This window comes from Bidens hawaiensis, unplaced genomic scaffold, assembly GCF_021521415.1.
Source record: "Bidens hawaiensis isolate Kalapana, Puna unplaced genomic scaffold, B.hawaiensis_p1.1 tig00048395_1, whole genome shotgun sequence".
Taxonomy (NCBI): Eukaryota; Viridiplantae; Streptophyta; class Magnoliopsida; order Asterales; family Asteraceae; genus Bidens; species Bidens hawaiensis.
Genome location: NW_027498675.1, coordinates 61,877 through 88,751, shown reverse-complemented (window position 1 = coordinate 88,751; position 26,875 = coordinate 61,877). Strand labels below are relative to the sequence as shown.

At 40.5% G+C, this 26,875-nt stretch overlaps 1 protein-coding gene across 1 annotated transcript; it reads left to right on the top strand.

Annotated features, from left to right (window-relative positions):
* Positions 1 to 18,784: 18,784 nt before the first annotated feature.
* LOC143597513 (FRIGIDA-like protein 3) lies at positions 18,785 to 21,356 on the top strand. Its single transcript, XM_077075997.1, has 3 exons — positions 18,785 to 19,759; positions 20,467 to 20,639; positions 20,726 to 21,356. The coding sequence occupies exons 1-3, from the start codon at positions 18,796 to 18,798 to the stop codon at positions 21,158 to 21,160; spliced, it is 1,572 nt and encodes a 523-aa protein (XP_076932112.1). The 5' UTR covers positions 18,785 to 18,795; the 3' UTR covers positions 21,161 to 21,356.
* The last annotated feature ends 5,519 nt before the right edge of the window (positions 21,357 to 26,875 follow it).

Sequence of the window (26,875 nt, the reverse complement as noted above, 5' to 3'; positions counted from 1 at the left end):
TAGCGGTTTGGGGCAGGTTCGTGGGCGGAGTATGCCACGGGGTTGTATGTGGATAGTCAGAGGTTTCACTTGTGGGCTCAGCATAATTACATCGTTAATATATGATTATTATAATGACTTGTCGCTGTTTATTTAAATTAGTGAAACTCACCAACTATTCGTAGTTGACCCGTTTTCTTTACATGCTTTCTATGTACCCCCAAACTGGATTAATTGCTACATGCTTAACGATGCGTGTTTTTTTGTGGAAGCTTAATGATCTTTTTGTATTAAATATGTTAATGTAATGTTGGTAAAACTTATGTGCTAACGCCTAGACGGTAACTAAACTCGGAACAATGCAATATGGTGTAAATTAATGTAGTGGTGTTTCCTTTATAAGCAATGCTGTTGATATCAGACGTGTCTGTTGCATCCCGTTTACGTTTCCGCTGCGGTTACGGGGTGTTACAGAAGTTGGTATCAGAGCCATTGGTTATAAAGATTTAGGATGTCTTTAAAAGATACCTAAAATATAACCAGTTGCTCAAGTATTATAGGATCTGAATATCAACTAATAATTTATAGTGACGAGATCTGGATGAATTTGGATGGACAAGTGAGTTATTATGGTCCAGAACATAATAACAGACTTGTCCGCACGAGGGAATTCAGGGGAAGTCACGGGGAACATTAAAAGGTAAAATCGGCAACATATGTGTAAGTATATGATAATATTTTTATGTGACAAAGTTGTATAAGTATGTGTATATTAATTATGATTTACATTATGGAAGGATCTATATGTTTGCTAACTTGTGTACAGATAAGGATGTCGAGATCACGAAGTCTGTCAGTGGAGGAGGACCCGGAGGAGGCCAGTTCCGGGAACTCTAGGAGCTTACGCCTAGCATCCAGCACTGAGCCTAGTGAGACTAGCCGTAGGAGTACTAGCTTGTCCTCCCGTAATAGGGTTGCCAGATCCCCCACCCCACCCGCACCACAGGCCACCCCTACCCCTCCCAGACCCGGATCCCGCTTCACGGCGCGGATCAGTGTCCCCTATGTCCCACCTACCTCTACCCCACCCAGACCTACCTTCCACAGGGGCGAGTCCTCCCGCCCCCAGCCCGAGCCTGTGCCTCCACCCGTGTGGGGTACCCCAAGGCTGGAGAGGGATGAGCGTCCCTCCTCCGAGGCTGCATGGCTCCGAGTGCTCACCGAGCAGGTGGTTGAGCACACCATCGCCTTAACGATGGGGATCCAGAGGAGGAGGCACTTGGCGGACTGCGTACTGGACAGCCAGTATGCGATTGCCCAGCTGAGGAGGGAGGGCGCATACTCCCAGTGGATGATTGACCGGATGGAGACACGGATCCGGGGTTTGCTGGCGGTGTTGGTGGCGATGGCGGCAGTGTCGGCGTGGTTGGTATACCACCAGGCTTAGTTATGTTAGGGTGGTAGTAGTCAGGGTCCGCTTTTTGATACTCTGTGTAAGCAGTTAGTGGTGATGCTAACATAGAGTGAATCTTGGGTAGTTATAGTACAGCCACTAGCCCATAGGGGGTCTCTTTTGAGGATGTCATTGTAGATACTTTTGGTGTATCATTCAAGCACTGACCCATAGCGGGTTATGTCGAAATGATGCCGATGTAGGACCGATGTATAAAAACTTAATCTATGGGATGATGGTAGGAATGTAATGTGTACTGATGTTTATGTAATATGTACTGATGTTTATTAATGAATGGAATGTGTGTTGTGTATCGAGATTGGAATTTGTATTAATTATATGTATTTTTCTTAATGTTGTGTAGAATGGCACCAAAACGGTCAGCTCGAATGTCAGAAGTGGATGTGGACCGTCTGATTGCTCGACAGTTGGAGGCGGCGATACCGGATATAGTATCGCGCATCGCCGCCAGTAATAACAATACGACCAATCCAGACCCTGCGAGCAATCAAACGACCGCCAATAATGATGGGGAACAAAATGTTAACCTTCCACCGAACGGTAACCCGATTCCGAGTAATGACGCACCGCCTAGGGTGGTCGTTACAGACAGTAATGGCCCTATACCTAGTGTAGAAACGAACCGCACTGAACCGACTCCTGCAACAAAGGGATGTTCAATTAAAGATTTTATGTTGTGCAAGCCCCTAGAATTTAGCGGGTCTGAGGGACCAAATGGGTTGGTTAAGTGGATTGAGAAAATAGAGTCTGTTGTGAACATCAGCAACTGCCCTGAGGATTACGTTGTTAAGTATGCTACCTGCACGTTCACGGACCATGCCTTGACATGGTGGAACACAATAGTGCAAACTCGCGGTCAGGCAGCGACAAACCGCATGACCTGGGCAGAGCTCAAGGCCCTTGTACTGGAACATTTCTGCCCGAAGAACGAACTGCAGAAGTTAGAAAACGAATTGTGGAACCTGGAGATGCAGGGGGCAGACCACTTGGGTTATACGAACCGATTTAACGAGTTGTCGCGATTGGTGCCATGGTTGGTCACCCCAGAGTAAAAGAGGATTGAGCGTTATATATGGGGACTAACTCCAGTAGTAAGGAGTATAGTCAACTCTGGGGGACACAAGACGTTTGAGGGTGTGGTGACGCAAGCTGGTATCGTCACATACGATTTCGTGAGGAGTGGGTCACTGAATGTGGCAGGAGAGTCTGCTGGGGGAAAGCGAGGTACGTATGACAATAGGATCCTGGAGAAGCAGCAAAATAAACGTGCTCGGCCCGCTGCCCAGAACTACGCCATGACTAGTTCAGGCGGAAGACAGGAATCGCAGAAAGGGACGTTCCCTAAGTGTGGGAGATGCGGTTACCAGCATGGTGGCGAGTGCAAGGGGGTAGTGTGCCACCGGTGTGGCAGGAATGGGCACTACGCACCGAGTTGTAGGACAAACCTAAACAATCTGAACCGACAACCGCAACCTATCCGTGCGCAGCCACCTAGGACCCAACCAGCCTGACAACAAAACCCACAAGGAAACCAAATGATGACCACCAGCCGTGCTTGCTTTGAATGCGGCAGCACAGATCACTTCAAGAGATGCTGTCCGAAACTGAACCAGGGAGGAAATGGGAGGCAAACCGTGGGTCAGGCATCGTCGTCCAATCCAGCGAGAGGCCGAGTGTAACATCCCGAAATTTAACCCGGTGACCAAAAATCTATCTTTTGTAAATAAATGATATTTTCATTATTTTAAAAAGATTTCAGATATTTTATTCAAAGTTATTTCATAAAAGTTTATAGAAAAATGTTTCGTTTTACAAAATTTATGGACTCGGCTAATCTCGACCCGTAGGTAGCCAACCCGCGCCTAACCAAACCCGTAGTATATAAACGAAAGTTCTTGACACTTCCACCATTTTCACCCAACTCTTTCACTTGCACCCACCCAAACTCTCTCATTTCTAGAGAGAGAAGCTAGAGAGAGAAAGTCCTCAAATCACAAATCCGAGCCCGGAATCTTGTTCCTAATCGTTTTTGGTAAGTCCCTTTCGAAAATCATCCGTTTTCATAACCATTTTCGGCCTCAAATCGAGCAAAAACTCCCATTTTCGTAACTTGAGTTTTCGGGTCAAAAACCGACTTGTTTTGGTGTCAAAATGCAAGCTTTTGTGTTTAAAAGTACTAAAAATCGATACCCCTTTCAATCCCGAGCATTTCCATGTCAAAAACTTCGATTTTGGGTCAAAAATCTGGAAAATCTGGAAAACCCGTAGGTTTCTCCGTCGCCCAGCTTGAAGGAGTCGAATCAGACTCATTCGATCGAACCAGTCGATCGAACCAGTTCATTCGATCGAAGGAGTCGATCGAACCAGTCCAGTCAACCGAATAGGAAAGCAACCGAATGGTCTCCAACTCATTCGATCGAATGAGCTTCGTATTCGATCGAACGAGTGTCTATTCGATCGAACAAGTTCCATGTCCGACCGAACGAGTTTTCCCAAACTGGTTCGACCGAATGTGTTTCTGGTTCGATCGAGTGTGCCTCAGATTCGATCGAATGTGTGTCTATTCGATCGAATGTGTGCCTATTCGACCGAACGTGATCCTATTCGATCGAATGTATTCTAATTCGATCGAATGTATTCTTATTCGATCGAATCAAGCCAGAACCAAGCTGTTTTCATCTTTAAAAACCCAGTTTTTGCTCGAGGTTGCGTAAACTCGTTTTCTTAGACTTATAGCACGTTGTTAACCTTATACGTATGTCCAACTCTAGGCTAAGGAGATCTTCTGTAGCACCATCCTAACCCGAGATCAAGGTGAGTTCATAAACCCCTTTTCAACTGTTTTTACTTTATCAAACCACGGGGTGGAAATATGCAAAACACTTTACTTCAAACCTTTATACACTGTTTTACTCTGCTTTTACTCGCTTTCACTTATAACTTAACGTAATGTAAACACCATCACAATTACTTTACTTACTCTATAAATTTGTATCACTTTATGAACTGTTACACTATGAACCATTGTACTATGAACCATTGTACTATGAACCGTTGCACTATGAACTGTTACACTATGAACCATTGTACTATGAACCATTGTACTATGAACCGTTGCACTATGAACTATATGCTCTATGAACTGTTGCTCGATGAACCACGGTCACTATCTCGACTGCTTTGGGTACTGCGGCACCCATGTAAGTCTCGCACACTCGACTGCTTTGGATACTGCGGCATCCATGTAAGTCTCGCATACTCGACGGCCTTGGATTCTGTGTGAATCCATGTAAGTCTCGCCTCACACTCGCGTGACCTCTATGTGTACTATGTGTTATTACTTGCTCTTTGGTCTATCTGTTATGTGCATTTATCTCAAGAATTGTGAACTATTGTATTGCCTTATACACGTTGTAACTCAATGATCCACGTACACGCTTTTCACACACTATTATGAACTGTACCGAACCATGTATTATACACTACGCTTTTACTTATGAACTGTCTTCTCACTTTGAAACTCATAAAACAATAAGCACAGCAAAATATGTTGTAGGAGTGGTGGGTTAGCCGCTGGTACACCCTATATATAAACCCCAACAACCTATTTTGGTGCGCTTGTTCTCTTTCAAACTATTTTTCTAATAGCCGGGATCATACCCAAACATGGTAGAACAAGTTGTAGGAGTGGTGGGTTAGCCGCTGGTACACCCTATATATAAACCCCTACAACTTGGTCTAACATGCTTGTGTATGAAGCCTTTTCCTTTTACAACAAACTTATGTTCTCACTCAACTATTTTTGTAGTTGACGCTTTCTTGCATATTTTTCAGGTAATGCTAATAGATGAAGAACAGGGATTTCTAGATGGCCTTAGGAGATGACTGAAGGCGTAGTACTAGACTTAGTATCTGTTGGACTATTGTGGTTTTATTTGTATCTTTTGAACAATGTAACTTGATTATCTATGTATGCATTTCATTTAGACTCTTAACCTGTGTTATGGCTTATTCAATCTGAGACTTCGTCCACGCCCTTGGCATTCCGCCTCTGGCCGGGGTGTGACAGATTGGTATCAGAGCCCAAGGTTATAGAGAATTAGGTATGACCTAGACTATAACTTAGGGACCATACTCTGGATAGTATCATGCATCACTTGCACATATCACACTCGCATACTTGTTAACTGTTTACGTACTACTTGCTTACTTACCAAATATTTACGTGTTACTTGCTTACCTGTTTATCTGTTTAATTAACGCTTGTCTCTCCACCCTGATCTATGTTCGAGCATGATGCCACATATCACTATATCGCCTCTTGTATCACACCTACACATTGTTCGCTTATCTTGTGATCGCCTTACTCTATTGCTATATCCTCGATGTATCTCCTTTGCACTTGTCTCTCATTTTGTCTATTCCCAGAATGCCTCCCCGACGCGCTGATAACTCTGACTCTGCCGAGCTAGCCAACATTATCGCACAACAGATAGCTGCTGTTCTTCCTGGAATGGTGACTCAAATCGCTCAGACCATGCGAGAGGGAGTTCAACCCGCTGCAAACCAAGACCTGAACCCGAACGTTAATGCAACCGATCGACACTACAAGGCCTTCCAAAGTGCCCGACCGACGAACTTCGAAGGATTCGAAGGCGCTGCTGGTCTTCTTCAATGGTTCGAAAAGATGGAAGTTACGTTCGATATCGTTGCTTGCCCGGAAAATCTGCAAGTCCGTTTTGCTGCAAGTATGTTTCTCAAGCGCGCCCTGAACTGGTGGAACAACGAAGTCAGAACTCGTGGCCGTGAAGCTGCCAACGCTTTGTCCTGGACCGAATTCAGGGAAGTCGTCACTCGAGAGTTCGTACCCCGTAGCGAGCAGCAGAAGCTTGAAGCCGAGTTTTGGGAACATAAGATGGAAGGAGCTGATTACCAAGAATACACTGAGCGTTACCACGAGCTCGCCCTTTTGGTACCACATATGGTTACTCCCGCAGAACGTGCTGTTGAAGCTTACCTCCGTGGCCTTCCCGATTGCATGCGCGCTATCCTCATCGCAGCTGATCCCCAGACGGTCCAAGCCGCTGTTCACCTCACCGCTCTTGTGGCCCAAAGCCTAATCAAAGCCGGTCAACTATCTGACGAGCCGAATCGCAAGAAGCAGAAGGTCCTTGCCGCCACCACTACTGCCACTCAAGCTGTTCCCTTGAACGCAGTTGCTCCTGATGCCTCCAACAGACCCCGAGCGGGATACGCCGGTGCCCATCCCAAATGCCACACGTGCCAACGACATCACCCCCAGGGAGTCCAATGCTACAGATGCACCAATTGTGGACGACTCGGCCACCTAGCTAATACCTGCAGATCTGCACCTGCCGTCGCCAACAACGCCGCCCCCAACGCGAGAGCATGTTACGAGTGTGGAGCCACCGATCACCTCAGAAATCGCTGCCCCCGCATCACCGTCGAGATTCCTCCTGCAACAGGACGCGTTTACAGGATCGGAGCCGCCGCAGCCCAGCTAGATCAAGACGCCGCTCCAGGTATGTTCTTTTCCTTTCCTTTCGTCACGATTCTAACCCTTTTCTCCTTACTCTCTTCTTACGACTTTAACCCTCGCCGGAACTGCTCGCCTTTAACCTCTACACGCCCGCACGACTAGTTCAACTCGAATTCTTGACAACACCACTTATGATCAACACACTTTCCACTATTATTATCACTATTACACTTTGTACACTAAGCACTATTACACGAACCACGCACAAACGCAATGCTCTTGTATCCCTTACGCAACGACCAACGAACAAATGTGTTTCACGACCGATTGAACTATTTACGCATTTATACATTTGCTACTTATGTGATTGCCTGATTATGTGATTATGTGTAGAGTTTTCCCTTAAGCACTTACGCGATGGGGTGACAATTGCAAGGACGACGCAAGGTGAAATAACAATTATAGTCCGGAATATAATTGTTAAGTCACAGGTGCGTACGTATGCAAATGTTCCATCATGGTACTATGAGTCCTGAGCCCAATATTCGTGGAGTAAGGGCTACTCAAAGAATGTCGGAGGGGTGGTGGGTTAGCCGCTGGTACACCCTATATATAAACCTCTTCGGCAGGGCGTGTGTAGTTCTGAAGCGGGTATTGGAGGTAGGGACTTGTGGTAGTAAAGTGTGTCGCAAGTCTTGAACCCAATGGCAGTTGAGAGAGTATTCGAGGAAAGTTGTAGGAGTGGTGGGTTAGCCGATGGTACACCCTATATATAAACTCCTACAACTGGAATTGAATATGATCGAATACGAAAAATTGGAATTTAGGGCTTGTGAGGGGATAGGAGTGTCACTGTGAGCCCTAGTCCAAGATCAGCGGAAAGGAGCATTCGGGTAAAGTTGAAGGGGTGGTGGGTTAGCCGCTGGTACACCCTATATATAAACCCCTTCAGCAGTACATGAATGCGCCCGAAGCAAGTCTTGGGTGAATGCTCATAGCTTTGTGTTTGAATGAACTAAGTTGCTCTAATCACTAGAATCGCGAATGAACTATTTGTGCTCATGAACTCACTATTAGAACCACTATGCGCAATTTGTTTTCTCTCTTGGATTGATTACTCTATCTCGAACTAAGTTATCTCATGCTCAAAATTTCATAATATTTAAAAGTTAATATAGGCCATTTGGACGTTATGCAAGGAAAGGGAAATTCTCAAATTACGATGAGGGAGTGGTGGGTTAGCCGATGGTACCCCCTATATATAAGCCCCCCTCCTCGTTAATTTGCGAATCCCTGGAAGTGCACATCAAACGAATAACCTGTATTGATTTGGTAGAATCTATTTCATAAGTTGGACCGTGTGCTTGAATTTCGGGACGAAATTCCCTAAAGTAGGGGAGACTGTAACATCCCGAAATTTAACCCGGTGACCAAAAATCTATCTTTTGTAAATAAATGATATTTTCATTATTTTAAAAAGATTTCAGATATTTTATTCAAAGTTATTTCATAAAAGTTTATAGAAAAATGTTTCGTTTTACAAAATTTATGGACTCGGCTAATCTCGACCCGTAGGTAGCCAACCCGCGCCTAACCAAACCCGTAGTATATAAACGAAAGTTCTTGACACTTCCACCATTTTCACCCAACTCTTTCACTTGCACCCACCCAAACTCTCTCATTTCTAGAGAGAGAAGCTAGAGAGAGAAAGTCCTCAAATCACAAATCCGAGCCCGGAATCTTGTTCCTAATCGTTTTTGGTAAGTCCCTTTCGAAAATCATCCGTTTTCATAACCATTTTCGGCCTCAAATCGAGCAAAAACTCCCATTTTCGTAACTTGAGTTTTCGGGTCAAAAACCGACTTGTTTTGGTGTCAAAATGCAAGCTTTTGTGTTTAAAAGTACTAAAAATCGATACCCCTTTCAATCCCGAGCATTTCCATGTCAAAAACTTCGATTTTGGGTCAAAAATCTGGAAAATCTGGAAAACCCGTAGGTTTCTCCGTCGCCCAGCTTGAAGGAGTCGAATCAGACTCATTCGATCGAACCAGTCGATCGAACCAGTTCATTCGATCGAAGGAGTCGATCGAACCAGTCCAGTCAACCGAATAGGAAAGCAACCGAATGGTCTCCAACTCATTCGATCGAATGAGCTTCGTATTCGATCGAACGAGTGTCTATTCGATCGAACAAGTTCCATGTCCGACCGAACGAGTTTTCCCAAACTGGTTCGACCGAATGTGTTTCTGGTTCGATCGAGTGTGCCTCAGATTCGATCGAATGTGTGTCTATTCGATCGAATGTGTGCCTATTCGACCGAACGTGATCCTATTCGATCGAATGTATTCTAATTCGATCGAATGTATTCTTATTCGATCGAATCAAGCCAGAACCAAGCTGTTTTCATCTTTAAAAACCCAGTTTTTGCTCGAGGTCGCGTAAACTCGTTTTCTTAGACTTATAGCACGTTGTTAACCTTATACGTATGTCCAACTCTAGGCTAAGGAGATCTTCTGTAGCACCATCCTAACCCGAGATCAAGGTGAGTTCATAAACCCCTTTTCAACTGTTTTTACTTTATCAAACCACGGGGTGGAAATATGCAAAACACTTTACTTCAAACCTTTATACACTGTTTTACTCTGCTTTTACTCGCTTTCACTTATAACTTAACGTAATGTAAACACCATCACAATTACTTTACTTACTCTATAAATTTGTATCACTTTATGAACTGTTACACTATGAACCATTGTACTATGAACCATTGTACTATGAACCGTTGCACTATGAACTATATGCTCTATGAACTGTTACACTATGAACCATTGTACTATGAACCATTGTACTATGAACCGTTGCACTATGAACTATATGCTCTATGAACTGTTGCTCGATGAACCACGGTCACTATCTCGACTGCTTTGGGTACTGCGGCACCCATGTAAGTCTCGCACACTCGACTGCTTTGGATACTGCGGCATCCATGTAAGTCTCGCATACTCGACGGCCTTGGATTCTGTGTGAATCCATGTAAGTCTCGCCTCACACTCGCGTGACCTCTATGTGTACTATGTGTTATTACTTGCTCTTTGGTCTATCTGTTATGTGCATTTATCTCAAGAATTGTGAACTATTGTATTGCCTTATACACGTTGTAACTCAATGATCCACGTACACGCTTTTCACACACTATTATGAACTGTACCGAACCATGTATTATACACTACGCTTTTACTTATGAACTGTCTTCTCACTTTGAAACTCATAAAACAATAAGCACAGCAAAATATGTTGTAGGAGTGGTGGGTTAGCCGCTGGTACACCCTATATATAAACCCCAACAACCTATTTTGGTGCGCTTGTTCTCTTTCAAACTATTTTTCTAATAGCCGGGATCATACCCAAACATGGTAGAACAAGTTGTAGGAGTGGTGGGTTAGCCGCTGGTACACCCTATATATAAACCCCTACAACTTGGTCTAACATGCTTGTGTATGAAGCCTTTTCCTTTTACAACAAACTTATGTTCTCACTCAACTATTTTTGTAGTTGACGCTTTCTTGCATATTTTTCAGGTAATGCTAATAGATGAAGAACAGGGATTTCTAGATGGCCTTAGGAGATGACTGAAGGCGTAGTACTAGACTTAGTATCTGTTGGACTATTGTGGTTTTATTTGTATCTTTTGAACAATGTAACTTGATTATCTATGTATGCATTTCATTTAGACTCTTAACCTGTGTTATGGCTTATTCAATCTGAGACTTCGTCCACGCCCTTGGCATTCCGCCTCTGGCCGGGGTGTGACACCGAGCATTTGTGATGGGGGCGAACGAAGCACGCCAGGACCCCAGCGTAGTGACAGGTACATTCCTCGTCTCTGATCATTACGCTTCTGTATTATTTGATACGGGCGCCGATAGAAGTTTTGTCTCCGTTAAGTTCCTATTGATAGCAAACCTTCCGATTAGTGAAACCATAGAACCTTATACCGTAGAAGTCGCTAACGGTAAAACCATGATAGTTAATCAGATAGTTCGGAATTGCCCTTTTATTCTGAACGATCAATCCTTCCTGATTGACTTATTACCGGTAGAATTAGGTAGTTTTGACGTAATAGTGGGAATGGATTGGTTAGCACGTAACAAAGTGGAAATAAACTGTGAAAAGAAAATCGTCAAGATCCGGGTGTCGGATGACGAAGAGGTGTTAGTGCAAGGAGAGAAGTCGGGCACAATGATACCATTTATATTCCACCTCAAGGTGTTAAAATATATACGCCAGGGATGCGTGGCGTATCTAGCGAGCTTGACGGCCACAAATTCTGAGGAGAAACGGGTGGATGATATCCCGGTGGTACGCGAATTTCCACAAGTTTTCCCAAAAGAACTTCCTGGATTACCGCCAACCCGACAGGTCGAATTCAGAATCGATTTAATACCTCAAGCTAGCCATGTTGCTAAAGCACCCTACCGACTTGCACCTCCGAGATGCAAGAATTATCCAATCAGTTGCAAGAATTGTTGGATAAAGGATTTATACGTCCTAGTCATTCCCCGTGGGGTGCACCTGTATTATTCGTGAAAAGAAGGACGGGAGCCTTAGAATGTGCATTGATTACAGGGAGTTGAACAAGTTAACAATCAAAAATAGGTACTCTCTTCCCCGAATCGATGATCTGTTTGACCAGCTGCAAGGTGCGAGCTATTTCTCAAAAATCGATCTTAGATCGAGATACCATCAGGTTAGAATTCAGGAAGAAGATATCCCAAAAACCGCATTCCGGACTCGCTACGGCCATTACGAGTTCTTAGTTATGCCTTTCGGGCTAACAAATGTGCCGGCAGTGTTCATGGACCTCATGAATCGAGTCTGTAAACCCTACCTCGACAAATTCGTCATCGTGTTTATTGACGATATTTTGATCTACTCGAAAAGTAAAGAAGAGCACGAGCAACACTTAAGAATAATTTTAGAACTTCTGAATCAGGAGAAGTTGTATGCAAAATTCTCCAAGTGTAACTTCTGGTTACAAGAAGTGAAATTCCTCGGTCACGTTGTAAACCATCAAGGAATACGCGTTGATCCGAGTAAGGTTGAAGCAATTAAGAATTGGCAAGCGCCTAAATCGCCAAAGGAAATCCGCCAATTCTTAGGCTTAGCTAGATATTATCGTCGATTTATAGAGAACTTTTCCAGCATCGCCCAACCTTTAACTCTCCTGACTCAAAAGGATCGAAAGTATGAATGGGGAGAAGAGCAGGAAACGGCGTTTCAAACGTTAAAGCAAAAATTGTGCCAAGCGCCGATTTTAAGTCTCCCCGATGGAGACGATGGTTTTGTCGCGTATTGTGACGCATCGCGTAGAGGGTTAGGATGCGTGTTGATGCAGAATAATAAGGTTATAGCCTATGCTTCCCGACAGTTAAAAGTACACGAGAAAAAAATTACACTACTCATGACTTAGAACTGGGAGCGGTTATCTACGCACTTAAAATCTGGAGACATTATCTCTACGGTACGAAGTGCACCATCTTCACCGATCATAAAAGTTTGCAGCACATATTCGATCAGAAAGAACTGAATATGAGGCAACGAAGATGGGTCGAGTTGTTAAGCGATTATGACTGTGACATCCGTTATCACCCCGGCAAGGCTAACGTCGTAGCCGATGCCTTGAGTAGGAAATATCGGGTTAAGCCATTGCGAGTGCGAGCGCTGGGGGTGATAGTCCAGTCGAACCTTTCGGACCTGATTCGAGTCGCTCAACGTGAGGCGTTGAAAGAGGAACAATTGGAAAAGGAGGGACTTTACGGCAATGAGAAGAATTTCGAACAGCGCATGGACGAAATTCTCTATTTCAAAAATCGGGTTTGGATCCCGACCCTCCATGACCTTCGTGAATTAATCATGGACGAAGCGCATAGATCGAAAGATTCCATACATCCGGGATCGGATAAGATGTACAAGGATGTGAAGGAGTTCTACTGGTGGCCGGGTATGAAAAAGGATATAGCAACGTATGTCGGTAAGTGTACGACTTGTGCGAGAGTTAAGGCGGAGCACCAGAAACCCTCGGGGATGTTACAACAACCGGAAATTCCCGAATGGAAGTGGGAGCAAATCACGATGGATTTTGGGACACATCTCCCTAAGACGTCCCGAGGACATGATGCAATTTGGGTAATCGTGGATCGATTAACCAAATCGGCACATTTTATCCCGATTAGGAATAATTATAACACTGAGAGACTTGCGCAGATTTATATAAATGAAATTGTGTCTCGTCATGGGATACCCATCTCAATCATCTCCGATCGGGATAGCCATTTCACCTCCAATCTTTGGCAAGCTGTGCAAGAAGCGCTGGGAACGCGCATTGATCTAAGCACAACTTACCACCCTCAGACCGATGGTCAGTCTGAGAGGACCATCCAAACCCTGGAGGATTTGCTTCGTGCATGCGTACTGGATTTTAAGGGAAATTGGGATCAACATCTCCCACTCGTTGAATTTTCCTATAATAACAGTTACCATAGCAGTATAAAGGCAGCGCCATACGAAGCATTGTATGGTCGGAAGTGCCGATCACCACTCTACTGGACTGAAGTGGGCGACACTCAGGTTATTAGATCAGACCTGGTACAGGAAATAACCAGCAAAATCCTTGAAATTAGGAACAATCTGAAGGCCGCGCGGGATCGGCAGAAGAGTTATGCCGATACCCGTAGAAAACCGTTGTCGTTTGAGAAAGGTGATAAAGTGTATTTGAAGGTATCACCTTGGAAGGGTGTAGTCAGATTTGGAAAGGCGGGGAAGTTAGCCCCGAGATATATTGGACCATTCAATATTACTGCAAAAAATCGGTCCCGTAGCATACCGATTAGAACTACCCGATGAACTGAGTGCAGTTCACAACGTGTTTCACGTATCGAACTTGAAAAGATGTCTGGCGAATGAGACGTCGGTGTTACCTTTAGAGGGTGTCCAAATAAGTGATAAGCTCAATTTCGTAGAAGAACCCATAGAAATAGTAGACGGGAAAATCAAGCAACTTAGACACAATAAGATTTCGTTGGTCAAAGTTAATACCCCTACCTATTCCCTCAAAAGGAAGTAGTCGACGCGTAAAATTTCGAGGACGAAATTTTTTTTTACGAGGGGAGAATGTAACGATTCCGGCAAAATCAGGTATACCCTAACCGGTATATACTATTTATGTGTTATTTAGTAATGAATATATGAATTATAATGCATTTATACGAGTATGTATGATTCACAGTACAGATTATACTCGATTATGCAGTTAATCGTATTGGAAATACGATTAACCGATTAACGATTATTGAAGCCCGAACGAATCGAGGATTACATTATAGATGAGATATATGATATTTAGTGATGTTTACGAAGTATTAAAGCTTCGGGATAAGTGAATTAAAGCACAGAAAAAGAATTTTCGATTTAATGGTACGTCGGTACGTTAAACGAAACCTTTAATACCAAACCGAGCAAGAGACGATCGATCAAGCCGAAAAAGATGCGCAATTATTAATAATATGATGTTTTAAGTTAATAAATGTCATGGTTTAAGTTTTTAAAGTTTTTAAATCGGTTTTATATAAATTTCATTTTTAAGCCGAAAACGACCGTTTTAGCCTCGTTTTAAGCTAAATTAAACATTTAACCGAAAAACGAACTGAACCAGATTATCCAAAACATTATCCGGATTTCCAAAATCCAAATGAGTGGCTAGGAATGGAAAGGTGGGTCCCACCCCACCACCCCTCACTTCCGATCGGCATGGGGGTTATACCCCTTGCCTCTTGTTAGTTTTTTTTTTAAACAACCATTGCAAGATTCCACTTTCTCTCCACATCATGAACTAAAAACCCGGATTTGTAGCAAGAAAAACAAGGTAAAAATCGAGTTATTTACGTTTTCATCTTCTTTTCTTGAGTTTATTTGCAAGAAAATGAGGTTTCAAGTGAAAAAGGGTGAAAACCCGAGATGAAAACCGATTCTTGCATGATCAAGTGATGTATACGGGTTATACAAGGGATCTTGGTCCAAGAAAGGAGTTAAACGAACCAAAAACGAATTTTTACGGTTTAAATCTTTGTTTTTAAATCATAACCGAACCCATGAAAGAAATGGCTTGATTGTGGGTGTAACTTACTTGGTGTGGTATTATTGTGCTTGTAGGTGTTGTATCTAGTTGTTAGCAAAGGCTAGAAAGCAAGATCCTTGCGATTTGAAACTAAAAACACAAGGTAGTTCGGTTTTTTTTTATGGTGTATGTGTTTTGGACAGATTGTGGTACATTTAGAGTTAGGCTACGAAATTTCACAGAGATTATCTGCACATGAAAATATGAGATCTGTGAAAATTTGGTAATTTTTGGACAAAGGATGAATATTTGGTGAATTTAATGCTCGGTTTTGGCTAAAAATGGTGAAAAATATTTAAATATCATGATAAATTCTGGAAAATTCCAGATAAGCTTTTTATAACATGTAAAAGTCACACACAAAAGTTTAGGTCAGTTGGAGAAGTCTAAGTAGGCTTTTCGGTTAAACGAGTTCTAGGGTTTTCTAGCTCGGTTTTACAAAAAATGGCATGTAAAAAGAGATTTTGGTTCTGAAAAAATTACAGGGGACTATGTGGATGTCAGGGGTCATCCAGGAAAAATTTGGGATTTTTCTAAGGTCGTTTGGTATTTACGACATATTTAGTGTTTAAATGGTGTTTAAAAATAGATAAATAAATTTTAAATATAAAAATTAATTCTGGAAATATTTTTATAAAATTCCTCACTGTCAAAAAGTGATTTGTGCAAAATTTCAAGATCCGAGATTAAACGGATAATTATTTGTGCAAAACAAACTTTTAAAGTTTAAAACGCGTAAACCGGTAAAGTTCGCCTAAACGAGCTGACTGGTGTATAAAAACCCTAAAAATGAACTATTTTCATATAACTGAGTTAAACAGGTAAAAATAAATCATCCGAAAACAATTCGGATGATTTGGGTAATTTTATCCGATTTAACAGTTTCCGGTGCACTAAAGACGGAAACGGGTCCCGCGGCCAATCGGGGCGTCTAAACCGAGCTCTAATTTCACAACTTTAAATAAATTATCAGTCAACAACTATTTTCGGGTCGTGTGTGACCAAACTCATTTTTGAAACGTAAAAACGGATAACCGTGCTAGGCACGCAAAACGGGGAAAACGAACTAATAGTAATTTTAACTATTGAACTCTAAACGATATCACAATCTGAGTCCGGAGAAGTGTTTCTGGGTTAACATTGCCCCCGGAACGGGTACAGTACTGGGTTAACAGTGTCCCCAGATGTACCGGTTAACACGGTTAAAGTTATATTAATAGTGATTGTATAGTAACGAACTTAGGGATCGTATTACAGATCCGGACTAGTAGCTCACGTACTGTGTTACCTGCTTGCTTGCGATAAGGTGAGTTTCACGAGCCCCTTTTTCTGAATTGTTTTTAAATATTTTCTGGGGTGGGAAGCATGTTATTATCAAAATGTTTAAGTACATACTGAACGCATGGATTTGCGTGTATTTATATATATTTTATTGTACGGGAATCGTACGGAAATGTACTAAGATGGTAATTGTCTGAGTTGCTAACATTGTAAGGCCCCGTAACACGAGTGATTAGCTAAAAGCCGGTAGAGTGTGAATAGTACTATTGGTCTGACAAACCTAACTGGTCCGGCATGGATTTGCTGATGTTTCCCAGCCAGTTACACATGTCTATTTTGTTGTTATTTATTTTGCTATGTAATGTTAGGCATAGCGGTTTGGGGCAGGTTCGTGGGCGGAGTATGCCACGGGGTTGTATGTGGATAGTCAGAGGTTTCACTTGTGGGCTCAGCATAATTACATCGTTAATATATGATTATTATAATGACTTGTCGCTGTTTATTTAAATTAGTGAAACTTACCAACTATTCGTAGTTGACCCGTTTTCTTTACATGCTTTCTAGGTACCCCCAAACTGGATTAATTGCTACATGCTTGACGATGCGTGTTTTTTTTGTGGAAGCTTAATGATCTTTTTGTATTAAATATGTTAATGTAATGTTGGTAAAACTTATGTGCTAACGCCTAGACGGTAACTAAACTCGGAACAATGCAATATGGTGTAAATTAATGTAGTGGTGTTTCCTTTATAAGCAATGCTGTTGATATCAGACGTGTCTGTTGCATCTCGTTTACGTTTCCGCTGCGGTTATGGGGTGTTACAATGTTTGTTCATTTAAAAATCCACATGTTCGTGTCCGTTTATGTTTGTTCGTTAAAAATCAAAAAAAACCTACACATCTAAATTGAAAAACTAAAACGCTAAAATATATAATAAAAACTAATATATATGTATTAAATTAAAACTAAACTACGTTCAAAAATAAAATAAATCATCATAAAATAACAAACGATTAAAACAAAACTTGAATAAACCCCCGTAATACGGGAGGATTAAGCTAGGGCTGTTCACGAGCCGAGCCGAACCGAGCGGCTGAAATTCGAACCGAGCGAAAACCGAAACGAGCCAAAATCGAGTCGAGCATTTTTCGATCGAACATCGAGCGATTTCGAGCATTATTTATTTATTTTTCACTTTAATAAATTCAATAAAAAACAAATTTAAATGTTATAAATAATATATTTTATAAATAAATTAGTAGTTTTTAGAAAAACATGTAATACATTGTAATTTTTTATTATAAATAAGTTTAGAGTGAGATATAATAATCATGTAAACAAACTTTTAGTTTTCTAAAAATTTGAATTGAACAAATAAAACAATAAAATTAACGGTATATGAAAATTTTAAGGGGTAAAAATAATTGTAAGCTTATATTTATGTGTTTTGTCTATATATTTATATATTTGTTCATATATAATTATATATAAAATAAATTAAAAATATTCGAGCCGAGCCGAACCGAGCATACCCTTGCTCGTTGCTTGGCTCGTTTACAAACCGAACCGAGCAGAGCGGCTCGTTTTCAATCGAGCGAAACAACGATCGAGCATTTTCCGAGCAATTTTCGAGCAACGGGCGAGTGAGTTCGAGCGTTGAGCGGTTTGGACGGCCCTAGATTAAACTAGTATATATATAACGTAAACAATAATATGTGGTATACTTTATTATAAAGCATTTTAATAATATAATTTTTTTAAATTGTGATGAAGTGAAATGAAATATAGAAAATGAAGTAATTTCTATAAAAGATATATAGCCATAATCTTAAAACAACAAAAGTCATGTCATTAAAGTCGATTATGTTACTTGTCGAGTATGTTAATTTATGAATATTGGCAATAGCAAAGATGAGTGTGGCAGAAGCAAAATGTCTGGAAAAGAAAAGAGGAAAGAGGGGAGAGAGAGAGAGTATTTGGTTGCTACCCATCTCATCTCCATCTCATCTAAATCCGAAGCCGCCTTCATTATTTCTTCACTTTGTTCTTCTCCGCCCCCAAAATGCCTTAGACTAGTAGTATTTTCTTTCTCCGGTAAGTCCATTCATTCTTCTCTTCTTTCCACTCTTGCTTTCATTATTTCAGATCCAACCACTTTTCTACCCAAATTATTAGGGTTTTTATTTTACCAACAAATTCCCTTTCGTTTTTCCTAATTTCAGTTTTTATTTTGTTGGGATGCGGTTTATTAAGGGTTAGGGTTTTGGTACTCTTTTACAACAATTTAGGTAGGGTTTTATGCTCTGTATGTATTGTATATTCATGCTATGTAGAAAGAGGTGATTTTAGGTCAATTTTTCCGTTTATTTTACAGTTTCTGCAACACGATGGAAGATGCAAAATCTGTTGCTTCACTCCTGGAGTCAACAACCTCTAAGATCCAACAACTGCAGAGAGCATTTGCTGAGCTGGAAAGTGACCGAGCCGTAACCCTTAACCTCAAATGGAAACAGATTGAGGATCATTTCCATGGGCTTGAGAAGTCCTTAAAAAGGCGTTTTACCGAGCTGGAAGACCAAGAAAAAGAATTTGAACTAAAGACAACTCAATCCCGACAGGTTCTCGAGAAACGTCAAGCAGCTGTAACCGCCAAAGAAGAAGCATCACTGGAACGACTCCAAGATAAACGAGACGCCGCTGTCGCTGCCATTAACAGACGCATTAATGGAATCACTGAGGCCGATCCCGTCGTTGAAGAAGATACTATTGATATTGAAAAGTTATCTGAAAGTGATATGAAGGCACTATCAAACCCTCAACTTGCCAAGTTATGTGAAGAGAATGATGCAAAAGGACTCCACACGTTCATATCAGATAACCGGAAGAATCTTTCCTCTATCAAAGAGGAGATCCCGGTTGCATTGAAGGCTTCAACCGATCCCGGTGGTCTGGTATTGGATTCCTTAAGTGGATTCTACATGTCATCAGAGGACGTGAAGAAAGATTCCAACCTTTTAGGTCAAAGAAGGACGTGCATTATGTTAATGGAATGTTTTAGCGTTTTGTTAACCAGTGTAGGTGACAAGTATGTTTCAAAGGTTGTTTCTAAACACGTGAAGGAACGGGCTCGGGTCATTGCTGATGAATGGAACCCAAAGTTGGATGATCTTGATGTGGATGCTAGTAATGGGAACTCTTTGGAAGCTCATGCTTTCTTGCAACTTGTGGCTACTTTTGGCATTGATTCTGAATATTCTCAAGAAGATTTGGCTAAATTGATACCGATGGTGTGTCGGCGCCGCCAGACTGCTGATCTATGCCGCTTCCTTGGGTTGTCAGACAAGATACCAGGTTTGTTTTTATTAAAGAACAGAACGCTTGATAAAGTGTTTTGTAAATGAACGAACATGAACACATGTCTTGTCTGTTTGTTTTATGTTCATTCGTTTACGTGCATTTATGTTTGTTACTTTACGTTCGTTCATATATCCAGTTAAACTTTTTAAACACAATACAGTTGAGTCCAGTTTTATTCATGTTTTAAGCCTGGCAAATTGAATTGATGCTCATGTTTAATGTTAATGGTTGTTTGCTGGGTTATGTTTGTTCACCTATGTTTGGTTATTTTTGTTCGTTTGTTTTTGTTTATGCTTTTGAACTCTCTGTTTATACTATTATTAAACAAGCGCGGACACACTCATTTTCTTAACGAACACGGACAAGAAAACCCTATTCGTTTAATTGTTCGGATTGTTTGGTTGGTTAGAGTTAAACAAATGAACATGAACATGTCCCATTTACAAGCCTATTTCTCATATCGAAACAATATGGGCAGGTCAAAGCGGGTTGACCCACAAGCATATTTTAATTTATTTTATTTTTTAAATTTTATAAAAAGGAATGTGTTTAATATGATTATGCAAGTTATATTATTACAAAACTAATCTTAACTCTGTTTTGATGAAAAACAAGATTACCAAGTTTATATCCAAATTGTGAAAATTTGTAAGTTTAACTTTTGAGTCATTACTTCCTTTTCTTATATTATCTTTTGTTAGGTGTAATTGATGTGTTGGTGAATAGTGGAAGGCATATTGATGCTGTTAACTTAGCATTTGCATTTGAGCTCACTAAACAGTTCTCTCCAGTTTCAATATTGAAATCATATTTGACTGAGTCAAGGCGGGTCCCATCAGCCATCAAATCAGCAAACATGTCTCCATCCGCACAGGTTTGTTCCTCATTTTATAACTTAAATTTTTTACATCATACTCGTGAATTACTTTACATTAATATGTTCAAATATTCAAATTGTAGAATGATGTCAGCGAGAGAGAATTGCATGCACTAAAGGCGGTTATCAAGTCTATTGGAGACCACAAGCTTGAAGACGCATACCCACCGGGCCCGCTTCAAAAAAGGATCCTTCAGCTTGAGAAAGCAAAAGCTGACAAAAAACGAGCCGCAGAAGTTGCAAAACCTCAACCCAAAAGACCCCGAGCCAATGGCATTATTACACCCCGAAACAACACTAACTTTGCTGCTGACAAGAACTTCTATGGTACTAGGATGACAGATAACAGGTATGGACCGCCAACGCAATACGTGTATGACAACAGAACCTATGGCTACCCGGCTCCAGTTGAGACTCACATTCCTCAGTATATGGGTGCACCGGCTTACAACATGGCTCCTAACCATGGTCACTATTTTGCAACCGGTTACCAGTACCAGGCCCCGTATCTGCACTAAGGTTGTAGGAAATGGTGACAAGACTTTCGACTTATCTTAACTTCTAGGAGTTAACCCACCTTGTTGGACTAATCAGATGTTTTACTGTATTAATATTGTTACTAAAAGTATGTTAAGGTTGTGTTTAGTTTTAAAACTGGTTGTGTTAGGTGACACTGGAGACGTGTAATCCTCTAATATATGCACTTTTCTGTTGTTGGTTGTGTTCATAAACTGTTGAAACTGACCGACAAAATATTATATTGTCGCTTTACAGTTTGGCGGCTTACGGTTTGAAACTTGGAATCGGCCAACATATTTTTTTCATTTTATGAATTTAAAGTTCTGTATACATCTTAAATCATTTTTTTAAACATAATACCTAATTAAGTTTTGAAAAATCTGAACCCTCATTTTATGATTTAACTAGCTTTTTTCACCCGCATTACAGAGGTTATTTTATATTATTTGTTTATAATATACTAGTTTTTATTCCCCCGTATTACGGGGGTTGTTTTATGTTATTTGTTTCTAATATTTATTTATTTTTTATTTTTTTTATTGTATGAAAGTTAATAATGTACTTATGGTTTGATGATAAATTATTTTACAAATAAATGAGATGTTATAACCCGGTTTAAAAGCTATATGAGTTTGATGAGACCCAAGACCCGTTTGTTTTTTTAACAATAAAATTGGTCTATTAATTATAAATCATATATATTTTGTTAAATAAATCATATATTAATTTTTAGTATATCCCTACTTTAGAGGATTTTTATATCAAATATTTGGTGAGATTAGTTTCTAATTTAATGAGATGTTATAACCCGTTTAAGAAATATGGGTTTGATAAGACCCATACCTGTGAATTCGGGTCAAATGCATGAGAAGCATCCATTTAAAAATCAAGCAAATCTGGTGACTCCAAAAAAAGAGGAAACGACCACATCGCGACACATATGATTTTTATGTTTTCATTTATATATATTATAGATAAATTTTTTTTAGATTTTAATTTTATTTATTGTACTGAAGCTCATAATATACTTAGTATTTGATGATGAAAGAATTTCACAAATAAATGAGATGCTATAACCCGATTTTAAAGCTATTTGGGTTTGGTGAAACTCATAACCCCTTATTTTATTTACTATAAATTTTTTTTAATTAAAATAATATATATCTTTTTGTAAAGAAGTAAGATATTAATTTTAGTATATCCCTAGCTTCTATCCCCCCCCCCCCCCCGTATTACGATGTTGTTTTTATATTATTCATTTATAATATTTATATTTTTTTTCGGATTTTTTAATTTTATTTATTGAAAAGGAGTTAATAATGTAATTAGGATTAAATTATGAAAGGGTTTCACAAATAGATTACATGTTATATCCCGTTTTAGAAGCTATATGGTTTTGTAAGACTCATGACCCGCTTATTTGTTTTTACTATAAAATAGTTTTTTAATTATAAATATTTTTTAAAACAATAGGATATTAATTTTTTGTATATCCCTATTATATAGGAATTTTCATATAAGATATTTGGTGAGATTAATTTTTGATTTAATGAGATGTTATAACTCTGTTAAGGTTATCTGGGTTTGGTGAGACCTATACCCGTGAACTCGGGTCAAATGCACGAGAAACCTTCATTTACAAATAAAATAATCTGGTGGCTTGAGAAAAAGTAGGAAACAACCAGAGAGCTTCTAAAGGTTTCGTTTATATATATTATAGACTATATAGATGGTTACATTGTATGTCAATTAAATCATTATAGTTATGGAAATGATATAAATTCAAGCCGCCCAACCCGCTGTTACCCAAGCCATGCCTAACCCCACACCTTTCGTCCTGAAACAATTCACCGGTGCTAACCCATCTTCGTTTTACGACAAGAACTGTGCCACTACCTTGTTGCAATGGTTCGAAAAGATGGAGAGCGTCTTCAATCTTTGTGAATGCCCTGAATACAAGAAAACCACGTACACCTCAAGCATGTTCGAGGAGACCGCCCGCATTTGGTGGAATAGCGAAATGTACGCGAATGGGGCGGAAGTAGCCATGGCCTACTCATGGACTAAGCTCAAGGAAGTCATGATGAAGAAATTTTGCCCAAAACATGAACACCAAAAATTAGAATACAAATTTTGGGAACATAAGCAAGAGAGTGGTGACAACTCCGCCTACTCCAACCGCTTTCATAGCTTAGTCTCTTGGTCCCTCACTTGGTCACTCCCCTCGAACGGGCGATTGACAAGTATGTCGGTGGTTTGCCAATGCAAATTCGAGACTCGGTGATGAGTAGTAAATCGCAAACACTCCACGATGCAATTACCTTAGCCGGTTCTCTTTCCAAGAACCATGTCAAAGCCGGTACTCTCACTATCAAGAGCTCCAAGAAGCCCAATGAAAAAAGTACACCCGAACTATCAACCCTCACCAAGTTGACCCTCAACATCAATCCATAAACTACTCCAACTCATCCCACCACTCCAAGAAGTAAAGCAAACCCAACCACCGAAACTATGCCGTCACTCACTCATTTCAACCTCAATCACAATCCAAAGCACCTTAAAAACGAAAACCGTATTGCGGCTCACATCCTTTGCGTAACACTTGCCAATGCTACTCCGCGTGCCGCCATTGCACGAAGTGTAACCGCTATGGTCACCTTAGCAACGTGTGTCGGGAAACCTCCTGGTTTGGTCAAAAATCAATCAAAGATAATGTAACCAAATTTGTAAAGTGAGGTTTAGTGCTTGAATGATTATAACGATTATTGAACAAAAACACAGAGATTTGTTGCGAGGAAAAGCCCTTAATCTTGGTCAGATCGCCGGCATAAAAACCCCAGGTGATGACAAATCGTCTATCACCTCTTTATTAATCAAAAAAGGGTGTTACAAGGTTTGGAGATTATGATCAGTGATACAATTATTGCTATGTGTGTGTGTGTGTATTGCTAGAAAGAATTCTGAGTACTGCTAACGTGCTTGAAGTGTTAAGTGGATAACCTAACTGATCATAAGCTCCTTATAAACCAGAAATAACAATAACTAGAAGTCCTATTAATCCGCCACTCTCCCACTAGCTGCGTCCATGCCTTTTGACCACGTGCTGAATGAGTCGAATAGCGAATAAATAGGTAGACCAAGTCCTATAGCCGTTGTACCTATTAATCACAACACCACTGAAATACAAACGTTAGTAAACAAGTAATACCGAGGATCCTTGATCCTTCGCAACCTGGAACATATATAAGGATAAATGATCCATAAGCTACATAAGGATAAAGTATTCTCAACATAAAATCTATTCCCTAACAATTGCCCCCAAAATAGTGGGTGTTAACGGATAACAACTGTCATTTTGAATTTTGAATTTCCTATAAAAACAATACGATTAAACATGTGTCAGAGATAATTATTATCGCTAACCCTTATTATTATTAGCCGCCTATATATGTGATCATCACAATCCTTTTAAAACCATCTTTCTTGGCAGCCAAACATGTATCTCTCTTTCTATCCTCTTTTCATTTTCTCTCTTATAATGTCGACCATCTCTATCTCTTCTTCTTCTCCTTCTGGCCAATCGAACCCAAACGAAATCCAATCACAAGGTTTACTCGCGAACCCTTCTTCTGAGATCTGTAAGTTCACTGATCCAGAAGTTGATGATCTCCGACCACTTTTTCCGGCTGACACCATTTTCTGTCCCTTAGATTCCACAGTACGTAGTGACTGCGTATCCAGGACCTGGGTTTGCTTTCCAGCCCAACCGTTTATAATAGGCTACCGATATCCTTTTCGCAACTTCACCCAAATCTTTTTCACCTTGACCGGAATCAGCTACATTCAAGCGATGCCCATGTTGTGGAGGGTACGTCTCACTATTGAAAGGATCATTGATGAAGAATGTGTTGAGTTCGGCTTGTCGGAGTTGTCATATCTGTACACCCTGGCTACTCATGGTTCCAACCACCTCATTTTTAAATCAAAACCCCTTCAACCGATCTCCATTTCAAAGGTTACCCAGAATGGTTCTTTCTGGAAAAACCAATTCATCTTTGTAAAAAGGGACTCAATCCCGGGTGGATCCGATTTACCTAAAAGATGGATATTCAAGGATAGGATCCCGGATCCTTAGTTAACACAAATAGGATACTCGATTCTTCTACTAATGCTTTGTTCTTTCTTCTGCAGTTGATAACTTTGCTCTGTTAGCCGAACTTTCTGGAGTCAAAGAGAGAGTTAAGAAGTTCCTTGCACTGGATTCAGATATTAGGACCTTTAAAGCCAAGTTCACAGAAGCTTTTCAAGAATCAAACTCAGAGTCACTTAGCAACATGTCAAGTAAGAATTTTTATAACTATGTTTAATATTAATTGAAAATAATTGAAAACTTATTTGTAAATCATTGTTTGTAGGTGCCCAGAAATCCGGTAAGTCTGCATCCAAATTCTCCCTTGAAGACATCGACTGCATGTTTGTGAAAAATGAAACTACAAAATCCACACCGATGCATGAGCCACCCCCAGTCACGGCCCGAGCCAAGTCAGGAACATCCAAGAGGAAGAAACCCTCAGAGCCAGAAAACCTTTTTGACGCTGAGAAACAATTTCTCGAGATGCTCACTGCCGTAAGGATTCTTGACCCTGATAGCCTTTATTTATGAATCAAGTATTCTTCTAACTTTGTCCCACTTTCTTGTACAGGACGTAAACTCTACCAGAAGTCATCATGAGAAGATAGTTGAAGAGTACGAGGAAACCCTACCTGGGATGAGGTCCATGGCCGCTGCGAAGGATAAGGCGATTGCTAAGATGACCAAGGAGAAGAAGCAAGCCGAGGATCATGTATCCTCAGTCGAAGCTCAATTGCAGGAGGAAGTAACCCGCGCCACTAACAAAACAAAGACCCGGGCAGCCAAGTCAGTCCTCCAAGCTAGGATCAAAATCGTGAATGAGGCCAATGATTCTGCCTTCGACAAATCCTCATGGGAAATGGCACAGTGGAAGCAATCCTCGGCGGCATTTTGGTGGTGGCGAGGATGAGGTAGGAGAAAGCACTGATACTGATGTTGAAGCTCAGGAGGCTGAAGTGATGGATACGTGGAATGATGCAGCTGCTAAAGAGGAGGCAGCGAAAGCGGGCAATGAAGGATATAAGAGACAAAGCCCGAGCCCGTTTTTTTTATTTGCTGATGTTTTTATGGATATTATGGTATGTAATAAAACATAGTAATTAGGATAAAGGATCTATGATCCTTAAGACAATTGTTAGGGGTAGCAAAGGTGGAGGGATCCTCTTTTCATGGGGATAGTGCCTTTGATGCCCCTGTCTTTATTTTCCCTGCACTTTGATGAACAATTAGTAACATCTGCTTAACCCGGGTGGATGGTCCATCTTTGAATGGTGAAGTCCGGGTTAAGGATTTTGGTAAGTCCAAGTGACTTATTAATAATAATAACTTAAATCTTTTGACTACTTTGCATGTTATTTATTATTATGAAAGTATATCTGTTATAGTCTTAGATTTATTAAAAGTTTTGAGAAAAGTTTCAAGGATAAATCATCCTAATAAAAACAGATTGAGAATCCTGGATCCTTACATATATAAGGATATAAAGATTAAAACCGAATAAACAAAAATTGATAAGTAGAGATCATACCATAAGGTCTGATTAGACCTAAATTACCACAAGTGTTGATATTTCCATGATCCT